The sequence below is a fragment of the Sinohyriopsis cumingii genome, chromosome 11, assembly GCF_028554795.1.
Source record: "Sinohyriopsis cumingii isolate HCF-2022 chromosome 11, ASM2855479v2, whole genome shotgun sequence".
NCBI classification, from domain to species: Eukaryota; Metazoa; Mollusca; class Bivalvia; order Unionida; family Unionidae; genus Sinohyriopsis; species Sinohyriopsis cumingii.
This window is the reverse complement of record NC_142971.1, coordinates 89,605,792-89,633,209: the sequence shown is the minus strand read 5'-3', so window position 1 is coordinate 89,633,209 and position 27,418 is coordinate 89,605,792. Positions and strand designations below refer to the sequence as shown.

The window sequence follows — 27,418 nt, the reverse complement described above, 5'->3', positions numbered from 1 at the left end:
CCACATGGATGTTTGGAATCACTTGGTCCCCATCAGTGCGAAAGGATGTTAAGTGGCCTCAAGACAGAGGATCTCCTTAGTCACCATCATCAGTCCATAGAATGCAGTTGTACAATGCCTGTAAGAAACCGATTTTTGAGCTCACTGGTCCTCCCTATTCCCTCAGAAAGGGGGGGCTGATCCAGATCGTTTGGAGGGGCTTCAGGTTTCATTCATCAACAATCCCCTCTTCCCTCTTTACGAATACACTAGCAGATCAGGAGATGGATGCCTTTCTCCAACAGGAGATACTGTTGCTCATCTAAATAAAGAAAAGGCAGTGGAGCTTGTGCAAAGACCACAGTCCCCAGGGTTCTTCTCAAAACTGTTTCAGTTTTTGGAAAACAGACAGCAAGGTGAGATTAACCATCAGCTGGGGTGGCCTCAACAAACTGAAGATGGGGACATCTAGTTCAATCCACCTCTCCATTTGATGGGGCTATTATGCCGTCAGTCACGACCTGACTGACACATATTTTTCACATACCCATCCACACCCTGTGACGAACATTTCCCCATTTTATTTTGATTACCGCAACACAGTTTATCAGTTCACGGTTCATCCCTTTGACCTCATCAGGAACCCATGGGCTTTTACTCAGATTACGTTGGCTCCGTGTTCTGACTGACATATACAGCAGTATACCTGGGTTGCATCCTACAGAAACACATGGTTAAGTCCTATCCTACTCCATACAAGGAATGATCTTCTTTATCTTCTAGGCTTTATTTTTAGTGAACTGGAAAAGTCAGGTTTTCATCCATACCAGAACTTCATCTATCTGGGTATGGAGTTCTTAACCAACCAGAATCCAGTGAGGTTTCCTTGTGTTCTTGTTACCAAACTTGTTGAACTCATTGAGTCCATTTGCAGCAAGACTTGGATTTCAGCAACTCCTTGGTTTATTAAATATGGCAGTGGACTTGATCCTGCTTGGCCGTCTCTTCATGTGGACCATGCCAGCACAATAGCATCCCAATTTATGTCCCCTCAATCAAAACAGTCATGATCATGCCATAGATTTTTATTATCACTGCATCAGTTGGGCACTCCAGTTTGGCTGACTGTTGGAATCCTGCTGGAGAAGCCCCAAGTGGAAAATATATAATGGTAGGTACCTGTTGACGACCTTCACTACCATCAGCAACATCTGGGAGCCAAGGAAACAGCCTCTACACATCAACATCCTAAAAATGAAGTCTGTCATCAATACCTGTCATTTCTGGAAAGATCGACTTGGATGTGATAATGGTCCTCATTAGGTCCAGCAACTCTGTTGACCTATCTCTTCAAACCGGGAGGCACCAAAGCACTTGACCTGTGTGTTCTGATTTAGCATCTTCTGCATGGGTGCAACAATCTCCATATCAACATGCAAATCAGACACATTCCCGGCAGCCTCAGTGTCTTGGCCGAGAACCAATCCAGAGGTAGTCATGTCCTTCACATGGAATGGTGACCCCAGGCTATGTTGGTTATATAGTTAGGAGAATGGGTTATTGTTCACATGGGTAAATCCAGCTATTCTTCCCTAAAAGGATACCCGAGGTAGAGGTCAGATGCTCAGCATCCCTTCCTCCTATTACTTATTCTTCTAACGTAAAGTGATTGGGGTACATATTCAAAGAGAAAGCAATCTTTTAAGAAAATTATGTTTCTCCAAGAATACTTACCCAATAACATCACTTAAAAACCCTACCAACCATCCGACATGTGAACATCCTTGTTAGTATCTCGCTCAACTGAAAATTAGCGACATCTTGGAGGTGGCAGGGGGAGGTAATTGGCATGAGTTACTGCCCTTTGTTTATTCGAAATTGGATAAGATGATTTTCGTGTTTTAGTTGAGCTGGATTCGCAAGGTAGCAGGCTAATATTCTTAACATAGTGTGATGGGTAAGTGTTCTCAGAGAAACATAATTTACTGAAAAAATTTGCTGTCTAAGCAAACACTGAGCTAATATTAGTATTCTGTAAAGTCTCTTCCAGTTGTAAAGTATAATAAACGAAGGCAAGATGACACAATATGTCATTTAATAAACATTATTTACTTAATCATGTTGTTGACTCATTGGATGAATAAACTCAGTGATGAGATGAATGCATTTTACACTGCATTTGTCTCGGGGGACAAATACATTTAAGAATTTTGTTCCTTCCCTTGTGATTTTTAAAATACAGTTATATCAACTCTGAAATATATTTAGAATCAGATAAAGGTATATTGCCAGAAGTAATAAAAAAATAATTAACATTTTAAAATATAATTTTATGAGCTTCTTGTCTAAAAAAATAAGTAATTGCGATTATAATGGGTATTGTAAAAAAAAATAATTCAAAAGTAATTGGAATTTAATTGATTCCATTTGAATGTAATTGTCACCAATTCTGACATCAAATGCTACTATGCTTTCAGCATGGCATGTAAATACTAGTTTATAATGCAGTTTATTGCCACTCTTTTTTATGATCAATTTTCCTTTCCTTGCTTAATTATTTTAGTATATCAATTAGCATTAAATCAGTTTGACCTTCAGTTGATTAGTTTTGAAAATTGTTTCTGTATCCATATTAAAAATGTCTTATCAGAGCATTAAGTGACAGAAGCCTTTACAATTTAGTAATAAAATGCAAATTTCCATTTATCTGTGTAGATCACAGGGAATTCTGGGATACAGTGGAAGTTGCTATTGGAAATGAGGATGATGGAGATATTGCTTCCCACAGATACAGAACTTGCTGCACTAGGTTATGATGAGATAGATGGTAGACATCTTCCCATCTCCAGTATTATCATGCCATCAGGTCAGTTCCAAACCTTCATGTTCTGTTTTGTTTCACCAATAGTAGTATATGGCAATACATAGGACTGCTGTGGTTTTTTTCCATTGGTGATGGAATCAGCATTATAAGTGTAAAGAATCTGTAATGCAGATATCTGCAAGGTTATACTGGCTGATATATATTATATTATTATATGCTCATTTTTCCCCTGTTAATTTTACATTGTCAGAATAGTTCAATATTACCCGATACTGAACTCTCGCGACAATACACTTATAGCATTCACATGCATAAAGGAACTACTTTCTATTGTAAACAAACAATGGACGCAGACACCAGCACTTTTGATTTGTACACAAATCATTTACACTCATGTAAGAGGCTGTTACATTGTGGTTGTTTAAATTTGTTTCTGAATGAACTAAAACATGTTTCATGGATTGCAAAAAACCCAGCTGTTTTGGCACATTCCGCATTGATACAATGTTAAGGATTTAGGCTTGCTACATTATGTAACAGACGGAAGATAAGGTCCTTACAAATAACATACAAGTGACAAGTCATATACTCTCTTCGTTAGCTGGTGATAAGAATGGCAAAATAAAATATACTTAGTTTTACATCCTGAATTTTCTCAAAATGTATTTTCGTAATTCTGCAAATCTGAATTACATGAGCCATGTCATAGGTTTTCAATCTGGATTACACATTTCGAAATTCTGCTGTAATTTTTATGATAAGTGCACTTGCATCCTCCTTACTGCACTCAAAATGAAATAAGCATTAAATTCCATAGCGTCTTTTTGATAATTGCAATTGAAAGACTTCATATTTTCCCCACATTATGATTTCAAACATTCAATGACAGAAACAGAAACACATTTGCAGATGTAAACATGCTTCTCCCACACCACTTCAGTCTCACATCCTGACCACATACATAGAGAAGTTTCTATTATTCTATGAAACTACTGTATACACTCACCTATAAGTCAAGTGAACTGCAAACTGCACATAATGCACTGGCAGATCTGGGTCTATTTAGCTTGATAAAAAAAAATTAATATAACATACAGTGTGGATCCTGATCTGCCAGTGCATTATACAACTGCAGATCAGGGTGTATGTTGTTTGCAGTGGGACTTATATGTGAGTATATCTTGCAGTTTTAATCTTTTTTAATGAATAATTTTGGGGTGCAATTATGATATGGAGATAGCAATGCCACTGGTCATTCCATTTGAATCAGCATTGGATGAAACATTAACATAATAAAAAGGGGTCTTAAGTGGCCACGTGGTCTAAAGAACTTACCATTATGGATCATTGCCATCTCACCTCTGTCTGGGTGGGTTTGAGTCTCAGGTTTGGCTAGTGTGGGTATGTGAGAAAGCTTGCCAGTAGCTTCTCGTGGGTCAGTGTTTTTTCCGGGATTTTCCCAGGTTCTTCCTCAATCATTTATACTGGCCACCATGTATAGCCTATCTTGTGCTGAAAAATGGTATTAAACCCTACAACAACAACAGTAACAACACCATAACAAAAGGTGCATAATTTTTGTTTGTCATGACAGCTAAATAATTCTTGTGTTATCCACTGTTTCTCTGAAATATAATGAAACAGTCTTCTATTCATCCTATGACATTTAATCTTCACTTAATTTTCTTGTACATTGTCAGATTTTTTAAATTGTATTTTAAATGTTGTTTCAGCCTTCATCTGTATCTTAATGTAGCCTTGTTTAAAGTGCTTAACAATTTAATTTCTCAAGTCAAGCATTAGTACGTGTATAACATTTCAAGTTCTGTAAGAAAACCATAAAAGAACAAAATTTAACATTTAGTTGCCTTTTTTTAGATTTATGATACTGTCTGTATTTGAGCTCACAAAAATTCCAGTACATCTGGAATATTTTCAATAGAGCATGCAATTGTTAATACTCTTCTATTTTTAAATATATTACCCAATCAAAATACCTTTATTAAAACTTCTACTACCTCATGAACCCAGCCCTCCCAGATACTACTTTTAGCTAAAGGGACCTAAAAGTTGTCTGCCAAACTAAATATCTGGGAGGTCTGGATTTTTTAGGTAGTAGTAGTTCTCCTGAGGTATTATGATTGGATAAGTATTCTCAAAGAAGCACATTTTACTAGAAAAAAATTGCATTCTGTTCCCTTCCTTGATTCTTCTTGCTATGAAGTTAAGCACTGATATTACATTACTGAAATTAAGGTGAGTGCAAAGAACATGTAAATAAAACTGCCATTAAAATCAGGGTTCATGTATTAGTTGATTTCTAATTATTATGACTTTATTTGTCTTATTATATCCATTTGGGTCAGAAGAACATATTAGAACACATTTTCCAGAAAAAGGTTTTGAACCTTTTGATGACTGAAAATCCTTATGGTAGTCATTCATATCTGTGTTGCATAATTATTACACATTGATAGAACTGGTAACTAAGAAAGGGTATCATCAGGAATATGTAAACAAATTGATGTATTTCAGGTCCAAGCAGTTCCAACTTTATTCCATTAAGGTTTTATCAGTTCCAACGGTCTGTTTGGCTGAGTCCACAGTATGCAAAGGGACGCCATTTTGTGGCTGCTCATTGTGACAAGACTTCTACTTATCAGGTATTGTAGGATGATGCTATGTCATCTGGAATGATGGATGTAAGATACAGACATTTATTGAACCAGTTGATTCATGTTAGTCCTGTGTCTGTTGTGCATATTTTCATGTCTGGCAGGGGATCAAAAACAGAAACTGGTTGCTGGCAATTTGTATACATCTTTATTAGTACATATAATACAATTTAAACATTCCACTGTGACCTTCATTTCATATGTTACAGGTTTCAGCAAAGCATTTGTGTTAAGCTTATGATCAGATTGGTTTTTTGCATGCTATTTACGAACACACTATTTACACCCTCAATACATAAGTAGGTTATCAAGGGGTTTGAACAGAAACTCAATTCTGCATTGTATATTTATTTGGGAATCACCACCTAAATTTCAAGAATTTCGAAGATGTTAATTTTAAAAGCGTTATAATATATTGCCTATTCCATCAGAGATAGCTCATCCAGTTAAGATTACAACTTTCATACAGATTGGTATAAGGTTATGAGATGCTTTGTGTAAGTATATCATTTAAATTGCTATCATGACACACAATTTAGTCTCTGTTAAAGAGAACCATAAATGCTCTGTCTCGTTCCTTTCATGGTCACAATCAAGAGTGGTGATCACATGCTAATAATGATGTTGAGGAACACATTTGACTTTAGGCTCCACAAAAAAGTCAAAAAGTTGTTTGTAGCAAATTACTGCAATCATTTTTGATGATTAGTTGGTTATAAATGAAAATGGTGCCAAAGTTCAAAACACAGCTGTTCAGATCATATTTAGAGTACCACAATCAGAGCACACCTCCCTGCTGCTCTGTACCTTACACTGGCTATCCATTCTATCAAGAATCAAACACAAAATTTGTTCTCTGTGCTATGTTTCACTGACGGACTCCAGTCCAACATACTTATCCGACCTCACCCATGTGTACACACCAGCAAGATACTTACATTCCTCTTCTGACAATCGTATACTCATTATTCCCACTATGGAAACAAAGTCATTTGGACAGCATTCTTTTGCATACCAGGGCCCAGCAAAGTGGAATGAATTGCCTACTGAACTTAGACACAAAGACACAGTGATCCCATTCAAGAGTGCTCCTAAAACTCACTTATTTCGACTGCAAGAACAAAATTTCATGGTGTTTGTTTTTTGTAATCGTATCATTATATATGTTTTTATGTTATAGGTGTTGTCTAATGTTGTAAAGCACTTAGAGCTTCTCAAGATTAGGTGCTATACAAAGTCCTCATTATTATTATTATTATTATTAAATATGGCTACCATATGGTGATCTTGAAAAACTTGTTAAAACTACTACAGTAAACTCCTCTTGCATGGTATTCTAAACAAAAATGGTATTAATCTGATATCTGATATGGCAGTAGCCATCTTGAAACTTGTTATTGCTAATCATTCTGAATTTATGGCGTTATAAGCATGGGGTTTTCACTGAAAAACTTCTTATGTCAAATGAGTCATAATGCTTATCTGATGTCCAATAAGTCACCGCAGCAGCCATCTTGAAAATCTTGTTATTGCTACTTCTTCAGAATAGAAAGTCATAATGACATTGGATTATCACCAGAAGAGTTTTTATGATGCGTAGTTTGTCCTAATTGAAGATTGTCCACTTACACATCCAGTGTGGCAGCTGTTGCTGCCATCTTGAGAATCTTAAGTTTCAGTTCATCAGGTGTGACAGACTTCCATTTTCTCATGTGGCAGTTGTCAGTAACGTCTGCACTATTTATTCAGTGATCTGCCCCAAGATTTATATGATTTATGCAAGAAATTCTCATCAAGAAATTGTCTTGAATGATCATTAGGCCTGGTTCTACCTTTAATATTGAAACACCAAAGAAATAGGGTGTTGACCAGCATGCATTTCGTTTGTTCCCATCCAGCATGTACATCAGATTTGTATTCAACATTAATTTCCATCACAAAATCACTCATTGTTACTTTTTAGCTCCAATAATCTCATCTACTTCAAAACTTTCAAAATCATTTTCATCATCTGTACCATCAACCACTAATTTCTTTATGAAATCATCATCAGAAGATGAACCATGTTGTGAGTCAGCCATTAGGTAGTGCATATTTTGAACAGGCATTTGTAAAATTTCCTTGATGATTGCAAGGTTATAATTACAGAATGCTTGTTCCAGAGACCAGTGTACCAATCAAATTTAGTTTAACAACTAGCAAGATCAAGCTGAAGTACCCAGATGTGTAAACAGTTGCCTACTTGAACAATTATGTATGTTGCTTATGTGAGACCTTTTCTGGCAGTGTGACTTGTGTCACATCAGGAATTTTATGGGTTAAATTATAAACCAAATTACATTTTGATTAGTTGATATGCACAAGAATATCGCATTTTATAAATAAAATGTGCAACTACAGTCACACATTTTCACTAAGATCTGTTAATAATTAGTTATTAGATGCATGTGGGGAGTAGAACAATATATGTGATTAAAAGCATTGTGCAGTTGTCAAATTTTGAAGATTTCACCTGAACAATGGCCATGACAGTTTCTATCTGGGGCCTTGCTAAAAGAAGTTTCTGACATGGTTTTGGAATGACAGCGTTATTATTGACAATTATTTACATTGGGATTGGACAGATTGTTGGAACTTATTAATACAGATTTGTTGCTGAGAATGTTACTCCTTTTTTTTGTCATAATTGTTGAGGATTTGGCATAATTATTCATGTTCATTTATAACTAGGAAACCTTGAGGAAAAAGTGATTCTATACTTGTTTGAGAATATAGTGATATAGAATGAGAAAATGTCAATGTTGTTTTCCAACTTTTATTGAAATGACTAAAATTATGGCTTTTTCTGAAGTGAAAAATTGATTGGTGAATAACAGTATTTATAAGACACATTCATCTAGAATCGAGGGGTGATGGTTCTTCTAACAACAGTGTTTCCCATGGCTGCCAGGTGAACAATGCATATTTTCAGTTTCTTTTCCATGATGGCTGCGCCATTTTTGATTGAACATAGAAGATTCTTAGAACTTGCTTTAAACCAGAATTTATCGTGGTTAGAAACCTTTGCAATGGTGTAGGTTATGCTACAACCATCTAAAAGTGTTGTTTTCATTGACTTCTTAGGAATGGCATAGCAAAGTTTGACTAAATGTGATAGGAATGTTTATCAGGACACTTTGGTAGAATTGTGTTCTGGGTTGCATCCTAAGCAGTGGTGTGGTTTCCATAAGAACTAGGCTACCCACTACAATCTACATTATTGGAAGTGATGTAATCCAGGTATTTTAAGATGCCATGATTGATTTTTGCTTCAGTTGAAGGTATGTTTTCCTTTAAATTTTATATTAATCAAACCTTTCAGGTAAATGATGGTGTGTACCAAAGACAACAGATTATCAGCTATCAGTTACCTTTGTTTGAGTATTGTATGACGTAATTTCTTCAGACACATCAACCGATAATCAGTTGAGGTGTTTGAAGTTATCAGCAGTGCTTAGGACAAATATTTAATAGTCATAATACCTTGAAACCTACTGAAAAACTCTTTCAAATATGCAAAATTAAATAAACTTACCTCAAAACGACAGTTCAGTTAAGTATGTCAGCTCAAATTCCCTGCATTGCATCACTTCCTGTGTCACAGATTGTTGGCTATGTCGGCAGAAAGCCAAGAAATTATACTCATCTCTCAGCAAGTACAGCTATTATATATATATATATATCAGACCAGATTTGATAAGTTCATTTGAGTCCTTGCTTGAGCAGTGTGAGCATTCGTGTTAAAGGTTTGAATACAGTATCTAGCAGACCTGAAGTTATTCAATAAAAGTACAGTTAAACAACATTGAGCCAAATAGATGGAGACTTTCCTGGAATTGGCATCTTTCAAATGAAATTACCAAGTTTCTCATTACAACCAGATTTGCCTTTTAAACCAATTTGTGCCTGGTAAGCCTCACAATGCTCATTTGGGTCTCTTGTTTGGATAGGTTAAAATAACTGTAAATTTATGTGAGTATTTCTGTAGTCTTTGCATTGAAAATAAATTCAACATTTCAAATTTGTTTGGTTAGAAAATGTGAAGACTGAGGTAATGATATAACTAAATATGATACATGATGGTTGTAGCCAGGTTTAGTGATGTGCCTGAATTTATATTCTTTGGTACAGCATTTGGTTGGAAATGTTGCTGCAAGGTCACAGCACATATGAATACATATGAGACTAAAGAAATGAATAATCTTTGTTTAAAGTTAAGAGTTTGATGTATATAATTATTCTTCCTTTGTCTCTATGATTAAAAATAATTTTTTTGTGTATTCAACACTTAACTTATGCCTGTTTTATAATTTCAGATCTATGACAGTAATGTAGAGCACTCCCCATTGTTTATATACAAGCTTCCACATGGTTCGGTTAGCATTGTCTTCACGGATCGAGTGATCTTCACATCCTCAGTGCTGGGTGGAGAAAATAAACTCATTGTGATCTCAAATCAAAGGGCAGAAATGTCTGCAGAGATTGAGAAGGTTATCTACCAATTAACTCACTCACCATGTTACCCCACCACTACCAATGTGACTACCATCTTAATTGTTTCATGCAAACTTAACATTCTTCATGTCAGCCTGTCACACTAAAGTTCTTTTTATCTTCCATCATTTCATTGTCTTTGAAAATTTGATTCACTAGCATCACCAGTACAAGAAAGTCTTTGCTTGGGAATGGAACTTTACAGTTGCATTGCAGATATATTACCCTACAGTCAATGAAGAAGGCCAGTTTGTATATTAAAAATTTCCTTGCTGGATTATTCTGTAGAGATCATTTTGTTGTCATCTTCCACCCAATTTGATGGTTTTATTACACCAGTTTACACTAAATTCTGGGTGCTCCTAGTAAACAACAAGCAACACACTTATTCAGGGAACAATAGTGTTATGAAAGTGACCATTCTTGTCTCAGTTTTGAGAGTAGGCAGTGTGTTGGATAGTCTTCATAGATTCTTTTCAGTTCTGCCAATACGTGGATTGCACAGGTCCACCATTTTTGTTCACTTAGTTGACCTGTATCCTTGTTTTATGTATTTGAGGGGCTATTGGAGTAACATTGTTACTTTCCAGTTGAATCATTGAGTGAAATTAGCCATATTTGTTAAATTTTCTTGAATGAGTGACACCATAACTAGGAAATGGCCAGATACTTTAGTTTACTGAGCACGTCCGAAACACATATTTGGATTACACTCCTGGGTCTTGCCTGAGGGAAGGGGGAATGCTGGTCCTAGGTCATAACTTGAAAATTGTTGAGGCCTCTACCCTAAAACCATGTATAAGTTTGAAGGACATGAGGAAACAAAATCAGACATATATTCAATACAGGCCCTATATCAAGACCCAGGGTTAAATGACTTGCCCATGGGTCTTAACTTGAATGCTGTTGAGATCTCTGCCCCCGGAACCACATACTATGTTTGAATTAGACATATTTATGTATTCTGGGATTTTCATGACAAGATTTGTAATGATAAGTAGCTGTTGCAAATTGAAACTGGAGCCAGTCAGACATCTAATACGACTGCCATGGTATCCAACTTGAAAATCATGTTGTAGCTACTTCTGCTAAACAGATGGTCATATAGGCACAGGATTCTCAGTAAGAGACTTCTTATGATACCTTGTTTGTCAAAAATAAAAATGTTGCCAATTTATGGCCAATATGGCCACCATGGCAGCCATCTTGAATTTCTTTGTCACTACCCCTCTTGAAGAGATAGTAATGTCAACATGGGGTTTTCATTATATGTAGGTGATCCTAATAGAAAATAATGCCAGTGTGACCTACCAAAATTTGAAAATTTCATAATAGCTACTTCTCCAGAATGAATGGCCATATGGACAGTTTTCAAAAAAATGCTTCCTTCTTGCATTGTATAGTTCTTAAACTATTAAAATAAAGTAACCTCCAAAATGGCTGCCTTGATGACTATCATGAAAATCTTTGCATGGCTACTAATCACATCAGCACGGAGTTTTCACTCAAACTTTTTCACTAAAACAGTAACAATATGTAGTGGGTACTGGATGAAAATGATGTTTGTCTTACCTCCAACATAGTTGGCTACATTCCAATGAACAAATTGATTGTCAGCACCCTTATATTGATTACAGGGTCAAAGTTCATGACTCATATTTTAGCTGTATGGGCTGGTTATACAAATAAGATTAAATCAGTTATTATTAAGCCTAATTTTTTCCTTATGAAGTAATAATTAATAGATGTAACCAAACATAACATTTCTTGACACTGTTTGAGACAAGTTCATTGATTTTCTACCCATTATATCGGGTTGAAGGTCAAAGACCATCATTAAGAATTTTGTATTACACTTGCAAGAATCTTGAGAACAGTCGCATTATCCTGACACCAGGCAGACCAGTCCTAACACTAACCTCTTAATGCTGAACTCTTAGCGAGGCAGCATTTAGTACCATTTTTATAAGTCTTTGATATGACTCGGCTAGGGTTTATACTGCGACCTCCTGCATCCGAGGCAGACACTCTAACTACTTTGGTCACTGGAGCGGTCTCATCACTGGTATGAATAGTTGCAAATTAGTAACCTCACAATGATTTCAACTGCATGTTGGGAAGACAAAGGTCAAGTAGTTTGTCCTTCAATACATTCGACATCCTTGATCTTTGATATTTAACAAAAATATAACTCTTCTTTTTGAAAGATAAAAAATTTAGGAAGTAATTATTTAAGTCAATACAATCATAGCCAAATTTTAAATTATAATTTCCACAAAATGCATTAAGTTTCTAAACATCATTGCAGGATTTTAACAAAGATGCAGTAGTACAACAATTTGACTTCCCCAAAGAGGAAAAACTTCTTGCCGTTATTAAGAAATCCTTCCCATTTTACTGGCATGAGAAACAGGAAGAGCTGAAGAGGGCCAAATTGAAAGTTGACAGTGCAAGTGCAGATCCAAATAAAGTTATATCAGCACTGCATATCCAGCTGAACTCCCATACTGTAATGGATGGCTGTATCATTATCACAGACACGTGTGTATATGAATGTCGACCGAGGTGAGATTTTTATTTACAGACAGTTTCATGTTGTTAAATCACCTTTTTTGTTGTGTTGGCAGTTCCTCCAAAGTTCATGTTTGTGAACTGTTAAAGAATAGAGCAAAAATTTATTATACAACAAAATTAGCTGATTTCTTTGAACAGAATGAAATTCAGTTTCTTTTGTTAGAAAGTCTAGTACCATCAACTTGGAGTTTCCTTAAGAAAATTAATTAGAGTTACTCAACAATTTTAATCCCATTATTCAGTAATCTTTAACAAGTTTGTTAGTCTTAATCTTTTTAATTTTTAGCCATCATGGGTGTAGTTCTTTGATGTGTAATATAATATTAATATGATTTCTGTAGCTGAGTAAATTGGTACTTTTTTAGGTAGCTTACTTCAAAGCAAACTACCAGTGAGTTTTTATGGTATTACAGTTATTTTCAAAGCGATATTTGTAATGCTATTTTAGAGATGTTATTGAAGTTTAGTTCACTGAGGATTATAATTTGAATCAAGGGATTTACTTCATTCAGCGCACTTTAAAATCTTCAATGTATATGCAGTGATGTAATTGTGTATATTAGCTCGCTACATGTGAGGATTGTTTACACTGTGACATAATATTTAGGAACTTACATTTTCAATTTAAAAAAGATGTAATGCATAAACTGACATTAATAAACTAGGGCACATGTTGGAGAAGTTACAGTTAACATTGGTACAACATCCTGTTAATGCTCAATTCTTGTTATTTTCTGATCAGATTATACATATTTGGATTAGGTAGAAATGATAAGAAAACAGAGGAAAATTAAATATATTTAGTTACTTTTCAAACAAATTTATTTACTTTATAACATTTCCATCTAATAATTCATAATGATAGTCCCTTAACAACAATGAAATCATTTTTGTTAAATAAATGTTACAATCAATAAAATATGCTGATTGAGAAGTAGAAAAAAATACCTGTGATGTCCCAAGACTTGTAGCACTTGAAATTTTGTTCATGATTTCATGTTCCAGGTTTTAAAGATCATAAAATAATTTCTTTTGAAAATAATTAAGGGTGTCCCAAGACTTATAATTTCCCCAGATGTACTGTCATTATGGTGTAGGTTGTTTAAGAAGAATTAAAACTGAAGTGCAGGAAACTTAATTTGCTTTTTAGCTCTGTTGACTGAAGACCAGGCACTTATTCTTGTAAATTTTTGAAGTTGTTAGTCAGAACTCTGATAATGATTTCTAGATTAAAAAGCCTTGATTCCTGTATTTATGTAATATTTGCTTGTGAGTGTTATAACACCAACAAGTATGAATGGATTTTTATCAAACCCAATTAGCAGATTTATCAAACTTGAAATACCTTGAATGACACCACTTGAGTAACTTAAAAAAAAAATTAATCATTGATTTAAACAAACATAGCATGTCAGTATATCTTGATAGTATTTGACAAGAGTTCATGTGTCCATGATATCACATTCAGGGTCAAAGGCCATGAAAGAGATTTTGTTACTTCACTTATTTGTGTAAACGTTAATTCAGATGTAGAAGAAAATATTTGTTAAAAAATTTCTTGGAGAAACAAGTTTTCAAGAATTTCTGCAATTTTTTTGAGCCATTAGAGCACTAGTTCCTTCAGGACTCTTATTTTGAGTATAAATAGTTCTGGAGTTTAGAATTTTCTTTTTATTAGTTGAAACAAAATTAATCCAATAGAACTACTGGATATTGACAAGATTATATAATTTTATCCTTTTGCAGAATTTCTCCTGAACGTTTGTTCCTGGAGTTTTGTGTGCATCAGTCTGACACATCTGTGGCAGAACAGCTGGGAGTCAGTCTCAGTCTGGATCTCAATTCATTACTGGAGGTGGCTGCTGAGTACTTACTGAGTAGAGGAAACAGTACCAGAGCAGGCAGGCTTTTCCAAATGGCAAAGGTTAAATAATTTTTAAAATTTTTTTTTATTTACAGGTTGGTTTAATTATTCTTTATGGCTTGGATTATGGCATAGTTTGGAGGTGGAGAAAACGAGTAAAGAGAGAAAAACAATACATATTTTGGTTGGAAGTTATTTATCAGTCAAATGTTGTTATCATGGATCAAAACTGAGTTTGTAGAGATGTATAGTTGAGTTCATCATTTACTCATGGTCTTGTAGCAATCATGATTTAAATCAGTAAACATTTGGCAAACATTTTCTCGAATTGGATATAATATTAAGATTTAAATGAAACATAAACTATTTTCAAGAAAAATGTATAAAAATGCGGTTAGAACGTCATAGTTCAAAGTTACATGTGGCTGTTATGTTAAGCTTTTGTACTTGGCTTTTACTAGCTAATCCCAGGATTAATCATTACTAGAATTTGTCGACAAATTCATTGTGGTTGTTTTTTAGATAAACACTATTCCCCTCATTAATGTAATATATAGGTTGCATTTGTCCTTACAATAAGTAGAAATTGTCTCCAGTTTTGGTTGGTAGCGGTTCTTTTTTAGGTTGAAAATCACGAATTTTGTGATTTTCACATGGGACACTAAACAGAAATCATAGAAGGGTCATGTTTACTTTGTGAATCTTATTACTGATTCTTTTTCTCCATTCTCTGTCCATAGGTATATATATTGATAATTATTAAGCTTTAGTTTCATAGATGGTTTCAAATTTGAGAGGGTACATTGTTGACCACAGCCATTGTAAAAAAAACTGTTTAGTGCTACCTTAATGATGATTTACATATTCTTCAGGGTTACTCCTTCAGATTTCATACTTAATTTTCATTGTTATCACTGCAAAAAAAATTGAAAGTTGTGGGTTTCCCATTTTTGTGCGTTTGGTTGACCATGAATTTAGGGTCACAGTGATATTTCAACCAAGCAGACAGCCCCCCAATCATATGCAATTGAAAGGCACCACCTATTACTACAGCTATTGAGGGGCCCCAAATGGCCAAGTGGCCTAAAGTGCTTATCATTACAGATCACTGCCATTTCACCTTTATCTGCATGTGTTCGAGTCCCCATCTCGGCCAGTGTGGATACATGTGAAAAAGCTGCCAGTAGCTTCTCATGGGTCAGTGGTTCTCCTTGGATCTTCCTCCACCATTTATACTGGCTGCCATGTATAACCTATCTTGTGCTGAAAAATGGCATTAAACCATATAACAACAACAACAGCTATCGATATTGCTGACAATGTGAAATGTACATTAGGATAAGTACATAAATAATGAGGAACACTGAAACAGATTGGTTACAATTTAATTTGAATGCAAAATTTCAGAAACATAAAATCATAAGATTGTAAGGACTCTACCTGATGTATATTAATAAATGCATATTTACTGACTGTCTGTGTCTTTCATTTCCCAAGGCACATATTCCCATTTATAAAAACATTGAAAAAACAATCAGCAGATTACTCCAACTTTCTCCATTTCAGTCATGTCTCTTCAAAGTGCTACTTTGCTATGTGTGCAGATAAGCCACTTTGCATAAATTGTCATAGGGGTAGATGTTTTCAGGTCAGCAGAGCCCTGACCTCATTGTATATCTAGACTGTCCTCCAGTTCATTTAACTAACTGAACAATCGCCTGTATTGAATACCACTCATAAAATCGAGATTTTTGTCCCTCTTTGTAAATGTTGTTAACAGTTAAATCTAGGGGTTGCAGCTTTCTTGTACATGGTGGCTGGTTTGCAGTCTTTGACATTGTTAAAGTGCCTAGTCCCTAATTTTTGTGAACTTTATTCTTTGATAGCGATCTTTAAAAACATCTGAGAATATAATTTAGATTACAATATTGGTATTAAATGTGTTAATTTAGATATGTATAGAGAAAGAAGTCTACATTTTCTTTAACGTTTCCACATTTACTCCAGATGTTAGCAATGAATAACTTAATTAATCAACTTAATGTAGTATGGATTAAACCTGTTTGCTAAAAAATGAATGGAAAATAAATGTTGGTATAATCTATTACAGAGACATATTTTCTTTTTTTTTTGTGTGTGTAGCTCCATGACTCCTAATAGGTACCCATGAATATGTATTTTATACCATGAAATTTTAAACACGTGAAAGTAAAGCTTTTCACAGTACTTGTATCTCTGACTTGGATAAAAGTATGATTAAAAAGACTTAAATTTCGTGATTCATTGTCTCTTTTCTATTCATGGTTCTGAAAGAAAAATACAGTTTTCGGATATGTGCTGTACACTTTTTGACCCTAGCAGCTTGAGAAATGGTAATAAATAGGAACTTGAAACTATCGCCACTTATCCCACAGACGTCAAGATTTATATAACAATGCTACCATAACAATGTTACCATTGGAAAGTAATCCAGGGTCAAAGGTTACAAAATGCAAAAAGCATGATATTGAATTATTTTGGGTCAAAATGTGAAGTACACCAGCTCACAAAATAATTATTTCTGTACACTTTAACTTTCTGTTTTTTTTGTGTGACGAAATGTACTCCAGAATAGCAATTTAGATGCAATTTTTAGTAGTTTATTTATACAAGTAGCAAGGAAAAATAGGTACCATGTCATTCATTAATCAGGAATATTAATCACTTTGTAGGGAGAAGGAGAATTTTACATAGTTTCTAATTTTCCTTATATAAAGGTAACATTAAACAGTTTCATATGATTGGCCTTGGGGGATGTTCTTGATTGAAGATACTTTCATTTCATGTTTCTCCTTTGTTATTTACATTGTTGGGGGCCCCGAGTGGCCGAGTGGTCTAAAGCGCTCTCCATTACGGATCACTACCATCTCACCTCTGTCTGCATGGGTTCTAGTCTAGGATTCGGCCAATGTTGGTGGGTTGGTGGTTCTTCCCTGGGTTTTCCAGGGTTCTTCCTCCACCATTAATACTGGCCGCCATGAAATGCCTATCATGTGCTGAAAAACGGCATTAAACCCAACAACAACAACAACAACAAAATTTACATTGTTGCCAGGGATGCATGATTTCATGCTGCATAAACAGTATGCCAATTCTAGTTTAGAAACACATTTGTGTTGGCTTGATTGAAGAAAAGGTTTTGGCATACAATGTGCATAAATATATTTGTTTTCTGTTTATATGCATTTACCAAATTTTCATCATGAGTTTGATGGAAGTCTGTTCCACTTTACTCTTCATTAAAGTTATATCTGGCATGCAGTTGTCACCACCATGTATTTGAAATATGTCTGATTTTGTTCAGCATAGTTACTTTTTAGGGTTTAAAATCACAGATTCTATGGCATTTCATGCATTGCAGCAAAGGGGTTGGTGTGAATCTAGAGGGGATATTCATCGATGGATCAGCTTTGCCATGTAAATCTTTTCACTGATTTGGTTTCTCCATTCTGTGTTGAGTTTGAAAATTCTTACATGTGTTGGAACTTTATTTTGATAGCAATCTTTGTCAAAGGGTACATCCTGGACTCTGGTCATGGGTCAAAACTATATAATGCTACCTTTCTGAAATAAAATAACCCCTATACATATTGATAGTATGTTAGTATGTTGATAATGATAACTTCACACTGATGTATAAACAATACTTAGTCAGTTTGATTGTAACAGCAACTCCCTCTATCTATACAACTTGTTTCTATTTGAAATTCATTGTGCAGATTCACTGGATGTAGTCTAGCATAGCATTGCCATGGCAATAGGCTGATATACACTGACTGATGTGAAGTTGATGTCTGCAATTCGGATAAGGCCTTAAGATAGTAGAATTATTAAGATTTGACACATTATGGTTATAATAACTTAAGAAATGACATTAAAGACAAATATGCAGACATATTTGAATTAACTTTCAAAGGTTTAATTATGGGGTTGGGGTGAGAGTATGTGGTATTGGCCAAAACTGCTCCAGAAAAATGTCTGACTGCAGCTCATGAACTTTCCAGAACTGTGCTCTGCACTTATCTTTCATTCTTCATTGCCTATTGAATGATGTATCAAAGGAAAGGATATTTCAGTTCAGTAGACACTTAGTATAGTTTAAGAGAATGAGCTATGTGTTATTCGCAGTGCATAACTAGACCTGTGTTATTTTGATATATAAAATTTGTGTAATTTGCTGGTAAGAATTTTTTTTTGTACAGAACAGAACATAAATGGAGTAACATTTGAATCCTCTTGTCGGGGTAGTTCAGTTTGGAACATGGAATGTTTTGAAATAATGTATGTTGTGAATAAAATATGAGAGTTAAAGATGCTCCATAAATTCTGTACTGATTTGTTTTGCAATTCATTCTAAATGCAGAAAGAATATTTTTTAGAATGTTGCCATATCTTTCTATCCAGTGCAATCCAGTCAAAAGATCAATGTATTTTGCCAAGTATGGGTTTATATCAGAAGTGCTGTCCTACACACGTCATGTTGTGATGAAAGATAATGCAGAGCTTACTCCTACTGAGAGAAATCAGCTTTCAGACCTGCTGATTCAGTGTTATGTTTACCAGATCAAGCAGGACACACCAGAAAGAACCAGTCTAGAGGAAAACTTCAGGTATGGAATATTACACAATAACAATTTTGAATACCAATATACTCATTTATACGTTGAGTCAAATTGCAAACAACAGAGATCCTGATCTGCCATAACATAAGGCACCTGCAGATCTGGGTCTGTGTTGTTTGTTCTACTGATTACTCCTATCAAAATGCACAAAACCAGATCTGGCGGTGCATTTTGTGTAATCAATTATAAATCCAATGACATCTTTCAGAAGAAGAGCACAGAAGCTCGAGATGCTCATTTCACAAAAGTACTAATCCAGATAAGCACTGTTGACTCAGGACAGCAACAACAACAGATACATAACAAAAGAAATATACATATAAAGCAATTTAAGGTCTCTCCAACTTTGATAACAACATATGAAACATTCTGATACGTACACACACACACATATGCACACACACATGTAATCAAACTCTCTCAAGTGCTACTGCAAAGTTGGTAAAAAACAGAAATGTGTTATGTCAAACTGATTTCTTCTTTGTCGAAAACACCCATAATCCACCCCACTTGAATCAAATAATAATGTGATTGCAAATGAAAACTCCTGCACTTATCAACCAGAGTGGTTAATTCATCAGGACAGAAAATATAAATTTCCAAGAAAGTCATGAATTAGAAATTTCCTGATGTCACTACACACTTCATTAGAGTGTGTGTGTGTGTATGGTTTGGATTTTTTAATGTACCTTTAACAATTTTTCAGTCATATTGCTATGATGTCTGCAGTGTGACAGTTTATAGTGATGTCTAGCACTGGGGCATCATGCCGCAGACATGTAGCATGATGTCCCACCCAGACACATTATCCTGACACCAGGCCGACCAGTCCTAACACTAACCTCTTAATGCTGAGCGCCAAGCGAGGCAGCTGTTAGTACCATTTTCATAAGTCTTTGATATGACTCGGTTGGGGATCAAACCCACGACCTCCCGCATCTGAGGCGGACGCTCTAACCACTAGGCCACCGGAGTGGTTCCACTTCATTAGAACTGTACCCACTAGGCATAGTTTACTGCTCAGTATTGTACCATTGCCTACGATAGAACGTTTTCCAAATTAGAACTGATGAAAGGATATTATTTACCGTCAATTTCATATGACTAGAACTTGTGTACTTAGGTTTGACAGCTCACACCATTGCTCTCATTAACATATTAATGCACTGTATTTGGAAAACAAAAGCATGTGGCTCAAAATGCTCATTGCACAATACTTCCAACAGATATCAGTTATAACTTTTTTCTTGATTTATTTTGTAATTATCCAGATTTTCATACAAAGTACAAAACCTGATGACCTTTATGTAGGGCAAGAAGCAATAATAGTACCTGGTGAATACTGTGTTTTAATCTGCTAACTAAGTTGCAAGGGTGCAGGATTATTTTAAGTACATTGAAAAAAATTTGGGTGAGAAAAATAATCGATGTTTGTTGTTTGTACCAAGACAAGGAAATCCTAGTTGCATGGTTACATTATTTGTCTCCCCATGAGACTCCTGTGATTTCCTTGTCTCAGTCCAAACCCCAACTTAGATTCTATTTGTCACTCACTGAATAACATCCTATCACAACTACTTGATGTATTTCATGATTTTTTGCTGTTTGATATTTTAGATGTTAGATATTTTTATGGTCTTTATCAGCTGCATAATCCTCAGAGGCTCAACATCAAAGTCTGTATAGCCATGTCTGTCTTTTCTCCAATTCAAATATGGCTTTGAAAACAGTGAGAAATGATTTTGGGAGACCTGCTCATCAAAGACAATAGTAGATCCTGTGTCTTACTGATCAGAAGCTGGGTTCTCATTATTGCGGCCTCAGAAGAAACTGAACAATTTCAGGTCTCTCTCAGATTTAGCAGTGGTGCAGTCCTCATCAGTGTTGACCCAGTGATTTCAGATGTATTCTTAACACAGCCCTCTCCTCTGCAACATCCTATATTAAGTGATAACAAACTGTACTGTGCCTTAATTAGCCCTACTGGTCATAGACCAGAAGAGCTTATGGGACAGCCTGTTGTCTGTCATCATTTGATGTCAATCTGTGTGTTAGTACAAGTTTGTTATTCCTATTCCACCTATACTTCTGGGTGGATTGCCATGAATCTTTACACAAACATTCATTCCAAGGTCCAGTTGGTCCTAATAAAAATGGTGCTGCCCAGACATTTAGCATGGCCACCAAATCAGCCATCTTGAACCTTTGTTATTGCTACTGCATCTGAATGGATGGTCACATGAGCAAGAGTTTTCATTAAAATACGTCTCATAAATATAGTGCTGATCCAATGGCCAAGATGGCCACCATGGTATGAGCCATCTGAAAATCTTGTTACTGCTAATTCTAATAGAAATTCAAATTGACATTGGGTTTTCATCAGAAGGTTTATTAGTTGGATTTAAATTAAAATAAGGGGCCCCGGGTGGACAAGAGGTCTAAGGCGGTTACTTTTGCAAACCACTAACATCTCACTTCCATCCATGTGGGTTTTAGTCTTGGGCTTGTTTAATGTGGTTGTGTGAGCTTCCTGTGGGTCAGTGGTTCTTATTAGGGTTTCCCAGGTTCTTCCTCCACCAAATATACTGGCCACCATGTGTAGCATATCTTGTGCTGAAAAATGGCATTAAACCCATAACAACATTAAATGAATAAGGTTCTGCAATGGACATCCAATATGACGACTACAGCAGCCATCTTGAAAATCTTATCTCTGCTTCTCCTGATCGGATGGTCATATCAGCATAGGGGTTTCTCTCAAAGATTTCATATGGTGTCTAGTTAGTGGTAAATAAAAGTAGTTCTGGTGTTCGTCGATTGTGGCCACCATGGCAGCCATCTTGAAAACCTTGTTATAGCTTCTATTCCTATTGCCATGGGGGTTTTCACCAAGAGTTCTTTTGATGTTGAGTTGGTCTTAAATGAAAATCATTCCATTTGGACATTCAGTATGACTGCAACAGGAGTTATCTTGAAAAGTTTCATATTGTTACTCCTCCTGAATAGATGGTCATATTACCATGGGGTTTTCACTGAAAGTCTTCTTTATGTTGTCTGGTTGGTCCTGTATGAAATTGGTGCTGATCTGATGTCCAATATGGCCACCATGGTAGCGATCTTGAAAATCTTGGTATCACTATTCTTTCATGGAAAGTCATATCAGCATGGAGTTTTCACTAAAAGACCTCAATCAAAATGGTACCATCTTTAAAATCTTATTTTTGCTAATCCTCCGGAACACAAAGTCATATCAGCATGGATTTTCACCAGAAGACTTCTTACGGTGTCAGTTGGTCTAGACTAACAATTGCATCAATCTGATATCCAGTATGACCAGCAATGGATAGTCATATCAACATGGAAATTTTTACCGAAAGTCTTCGAATGGTGTCTGATTTGTTTCCAGTGAAAATGGTGCTGAATCCAATGTGACTGTTACAGTGGCTAACTTGAAAATTCTTATCACTCAAGAATATCAGGCTGAGATGGTTTAACACTCAGCAGTTAAAATGAAGAAATGATCTTACCATGAATTCCTGGAAGTTCTCTTCAGCCAGTCAAGTATCAGTACCTTCAAGGGACTCTTGTTCATTTGCATGATCATTAGGTAATACAGAAATAGAGCTCCTGCTATCTGAATTAGCTCTTAAATCGAATTGATTTTGCAAGTTACAGTAATGATTATAATGAACCTTTATGGCAGGCACATGATATACATGAGCGTCAATTAGTAACAGTCGTGTTCTTTCTGGTAATTTGAGAATGAACTCTGGGCACACAAGATGCTAGTCTTGTATGACAGTCCCATGCATATTGTAACAGGTGAACCTAGAGTAGCAGCTAATCACAATTTATTCTTGTGTTGGCAATTCCTCCAAAGTGCATGTTTGTGAAATGTTTAAGTATAGGGCAACATTTTAATTTTAACAACACATTAGAAATGTTTGGAAAAATTATCCATTAATATATACAAAAATGATTTAAAAGTTGGCTAATAATTGTCTTAACATCCAAAAGTTAGAGAATTTGATTATTATCACCGATCAAAGGACAGCAAAATGAACTAGATTTTAGTATTTGAGGCTTCTGATAATGGTTTTATTAATAATATCAAAAGACAGCATATAGACTAGATTTTAGGATTTGAGGATGCTGATAATGGTTTTATTAATAATATATTCTCAAACCACAAACATACATTAAAGGAAATATTTGATTTTGCATCACAAGAACATCATGACATCACAATTGAAAATTATGTCATCACAGTTACATATAATGACATCACAGCTCCACCAATATTTCTGAGATTTTATTTTTATTGCAGATTTTGGCTTTAAACTATGCAGGTAGTGTGTTACATTTGCATATATGCATTAAAATGTAACATAATTTGCCAAAGTTTGCCAATCTGTTGAAACTTCATTGTCTTAAACATTGAGGATCCATAGGTTATGCGCTTATACTTGGTCATTAAATTTCACTTGTCACAATAGAATTATATAATAATACCATAACCAGTTATCTTGGATTTAGCCAGCTACAGTATTATAGAAAAGCTGATTTAAGTCCAGACTGGAATATATAATTTAACATTTGTTCTGGATTTAATGAAATTTTGTTTTGTTGGTAAATCTCAGGGGTTCCTCATTTGTTCAAGAACATGGTTCTGTTGTAATATCTGGAGATCTTTTTTTTTGTCTTTTTCAGGGAATTCCTGTTAAACAACTTTGATTTCAAGGATATACAAGCCATCAAACTTCTGGCTGAGAGTGGATTTGAGGAAATCCTGCTAGACTTTGCTATGGTTAGTGCATGTACAAGTAATTTAGCCACTTGGCCATGATTAGGGTGTATACAGGTACTTTAGCCACTTTGCCATGGTTAGCGTATATACAAGTACTTTAGCCACTTTGCCATGGTTAGTGTGTATACAAGTACTTTAGCCACTTTGCCATGGTTAGTGTGTATACAAGTACTTTAGCCACTTTGCCATGGTTAGCGTATATACAGGTACTTTAGCCACTTTGCCATGGTTAGTGTGTATACAAGTACTTTAGCCACTTTGCCATGGTTAGTGTGTATACAAGTACTTTAGCCACTTTGCCATGATTAGTGTGTATACAAGTACTTTAGCCACTTTGCCATGGTTAGTGTGTATACAAGTATTTTAGCCACTTTGCCATGATTAGTGTGTATACAAGGACTTTAGCAAATTTGCCATAGTTTTTGTGTGTACAGTTAATTTAGCCACTTTGCCATGATTAGTGTTTATACAAGTGATTTAGCCAATTTGCCATGATTAATGGTTGTACAAGTAATTTTGCCACATTGCCATGGTTAGTGTGTGTACAGGTAATTTAGCCACTTTGCCATGGTTAGTGTATTACAAGTACTTAGCCACTTTGCCATGGTCAGTGTATTTACAAGTAATTTAGCCACTTTGCTGTGGTTTGTTTGTACAAGCAATTTAGCCACTTTGCCATGCTTAGTATGTGTACATACTAATTTAGCAACATTGCCATTGTTAGGGTATTTCTAAGTAAAAGCCATGGTTAGTGCATGTACAAGTAATTTAGCCAGCATTAGATTGTTATATGTCTCATTGTTAAATGGTCTATTTGTTATATGGTCTGTTTGTTATATGGTCTATTTGTTATATGTTCTCATCATGGAAGGTTTGCTTTGTTTGAATACCATCTCTATTTGCATATAAGTAAGATTCTGCTGCAAAAACATAGACCCTGATCTGCCCATATCATGTGATGGTACATCAAGGTCTGTGTTGTTTGAAATCTGTCAGTCCTATCCAGCGGCATAGACTCAGATATAGATTATGTGATAGCAGATCTAGGTCTGTGCATTTTATAGTTGGCTTCAGTCCTATCCAACGGCATAGACTCAGATATAGATTATGTGATAGCAGATCTAGGTCTGTACATTTTATAGTTGGCTTCAGTCCTATCCAACGGCAAAGACTCAGATATAGATTATGTGAAAGCAGATCTAGGTCTGTGCATTTTATAGTTGGCTTCAGTCCTATCCAACGGCATAGACTCAGATATAGATTATGTGATAGCAGATCTAGGTCTGTGCATTTTATAGTTGGCTTCAGTCCTATCCAACGGCATAGACTCAGATATAGATTATGTGATAGCAGATCTAGGTCTGTGCATTTTATAGTTGGCTTCAGTCCTATCCAACGGCATAGACTCAGATATAGATTATGTGATAGCAGATCTAGGTCTGTGCATTTTATAGTTGGCTTCAGTCCTATCCAACGGCATAGACTCAGATATAGATTATGTGATAGCAGATCTAGGTCTGTGCATTTTATAGTTGGCTCCAACTTATAAGTGAGTATATATGGTAAGTGTATATCACCAGTAAACTGTCCAGTGTTTCTGTCGAATCAGTTTTCTTTTCATTTCAAAACTTTTTGTCTGAAGAGTGATAGGACGTTTGCTGTTGACAAATCCATCTCAGCTGTACTTGTTTAATTATCAGTAAGCCTAGGCAAAATTCTCACCAATCCAATATAGCTTGTATTCTGCCTTGATCTTAAAAGCCCTGTTGCTTCAGTAATTGTACATCAAAACTCTCACCCATCCAATATAGCTTGTATTGTGCCTTGATGTTAGAAGCCCTGTTGCTTCAGTAATTGTACACCAAAACTCTCACCAATCCAATATAGCTTGTATTGTGCGTAATCTTAGAAGCCCTGTTGCTTCAGTAATTGTACACCAAAACTCTCACCAATCCAATATAGCTTGTATTGTGCCTTGATCTTAGAAGCCCTGTTGCTTCAGTAATTGTACACCAAAACTCTCACCCATCCAATATAGCTTGCATTGTGCCTTGATCTTAGAAGCCCTGTTGCTTCAGTAATTGTACACCAAAACTCTCACCCATCCAATATAGCTTGTATTGTGCCTTGTTCTTAGAAGCCCTGTTGCTTCAGTGATTGTACACCAAAACTCTCACCCATCCAATATAGCTTGTATTGTGCCTTGTTCTTAGAAGCCCTGTTGCTTCAGTGATTGTACACCAAAACTCTAACCAATCCAATATAGTTTGTATTGTGCCTTGTTCTTAGCAGCACTGTTGCTTCAGTAATTGTATACCAAAATTCTCACCAATCCAATATAGCTTGTATTGTGCCTTGATCTTAGAAGCCCTGTTGCTTCAGTAATTGTACACCAAAACTCTCACCAATCCAATATAGTTTGTATTGTGCCTTGATGTTAGAAGCCCTGTTGCTTCAGTAAGTGTACACCAAAACTCTCACCAATCCAATATAGTTTGTATTGTGCCTTGATGTTAGAAGCCCTGTTGCTTCAGTAAGTGTACACCAAAACTCTCACCTATCCAATATAGCTTGTATTGTGCCTTGTTCTTAGAAGCCCTGTTGCTTCAGTGATTGTACACCAAAACTCTCACCAATCCAATATAGCTTGTATTGTGCCTTGTTCTTAGAAGCCCTGTTGCTTCAGTAATTGTACACCAAAACTCTCACCAATCCAATATAGTTTGTATTGTGCCTTGATGTTAGAAGCCCTGTTGCTTCAGTAAGTGTACACCAAAACTCTCACCAATCCAATATAGTTTGTATTGTGCCCTGATATTAGAAGCCCTGTTGCTTCAATAATTGTACACCAAAACTCTCACCTATCCAATATAGCTTGTATTGTGCCTTGTTCTTAGAAGCCCTGTTGCTTCAGTGATTGTACACCAAAACTCTAATCAATCCAATATAGTTTGTATTGTGCCTTGTTCTTAGCAGCACTGTTACTTCAGTAATTGTATGCCAAAATTCTCACCAATCCAATATAGCTTGTATTGTGCCTTGATGTTAGAAGCCCTGTTGCTTCAGTAATTGTACACCAAAACTCTCACCAATCCAATATAGCTTGTATTGTGCCTTGTTCTTAGAAGGCCTGTTGCATCAGTAATTGTACACCAAAATTCTCACCAATCCAGTATAGTTTGTATTGTGCCTTGTTCTTAGAAGCCCTGTTGCTTCAGTAATTGTACACCAAAACTCTTACCAATCCAATATAGCTTGTATTGTGCCTTGTTCTTAGAAGCCCTGTTGCTTCAGTAATCGTACACCAAAACTCTCACCAATCCAATATAGCTTGTATTGTGCCTTGATGTTAGAAGCCCTGTTGCTTCAAATTGTACACCAAAACTCTCACCAATCCAATATAGCTTGTATTGTGCCTTGATGGTAGAAGCTCTGTTGCTTCAGTAATTGTACACCAAAACTCTCACCAATCCAATATAGTTTGTACTGTACCTTGATCGT

General features: G+C 35.6%; 1 protein-coding gene across 1 annotated transcript in view; it reads left to right on the top strand.

The window, feature by feature from the left end:
- LOC149788949 (uncharacterized) overlaps positions 1-27,418 on the top strand; it is a 145,616-nt gene that overhangs the window by 34,845 nt on the left and 83,353 nt on the right. The window contains exons 6-12 of the mRNA XM_089975093.1: positions 2,695-2,845; positions 5,339-5,466; positions 9,834-10,007; positions 12,320-12,576; positions 14,332-14,509; positions 18,893-19,098; positions 23,821-23,917. Coding sequence (XP_089831219.1) covers positions 2,695-2,845; positions 5,339-5,466; positions 9,834-10,007; positions 12,320-12,576; positions 14,332-14,509; positions 18,893-19,098; positions 23,821-23,917 — 1,191 coding nt within the window. The remainder of the gene's footprint in view (positions 1-2,694; positions 2,846-5,338; positions 5,467-9,833; positions 10,008-12,319; positions 12,577-14,331; positions 14,510-18,892; positions 19,099-23,820; positions 23,918-27,418) is intronic.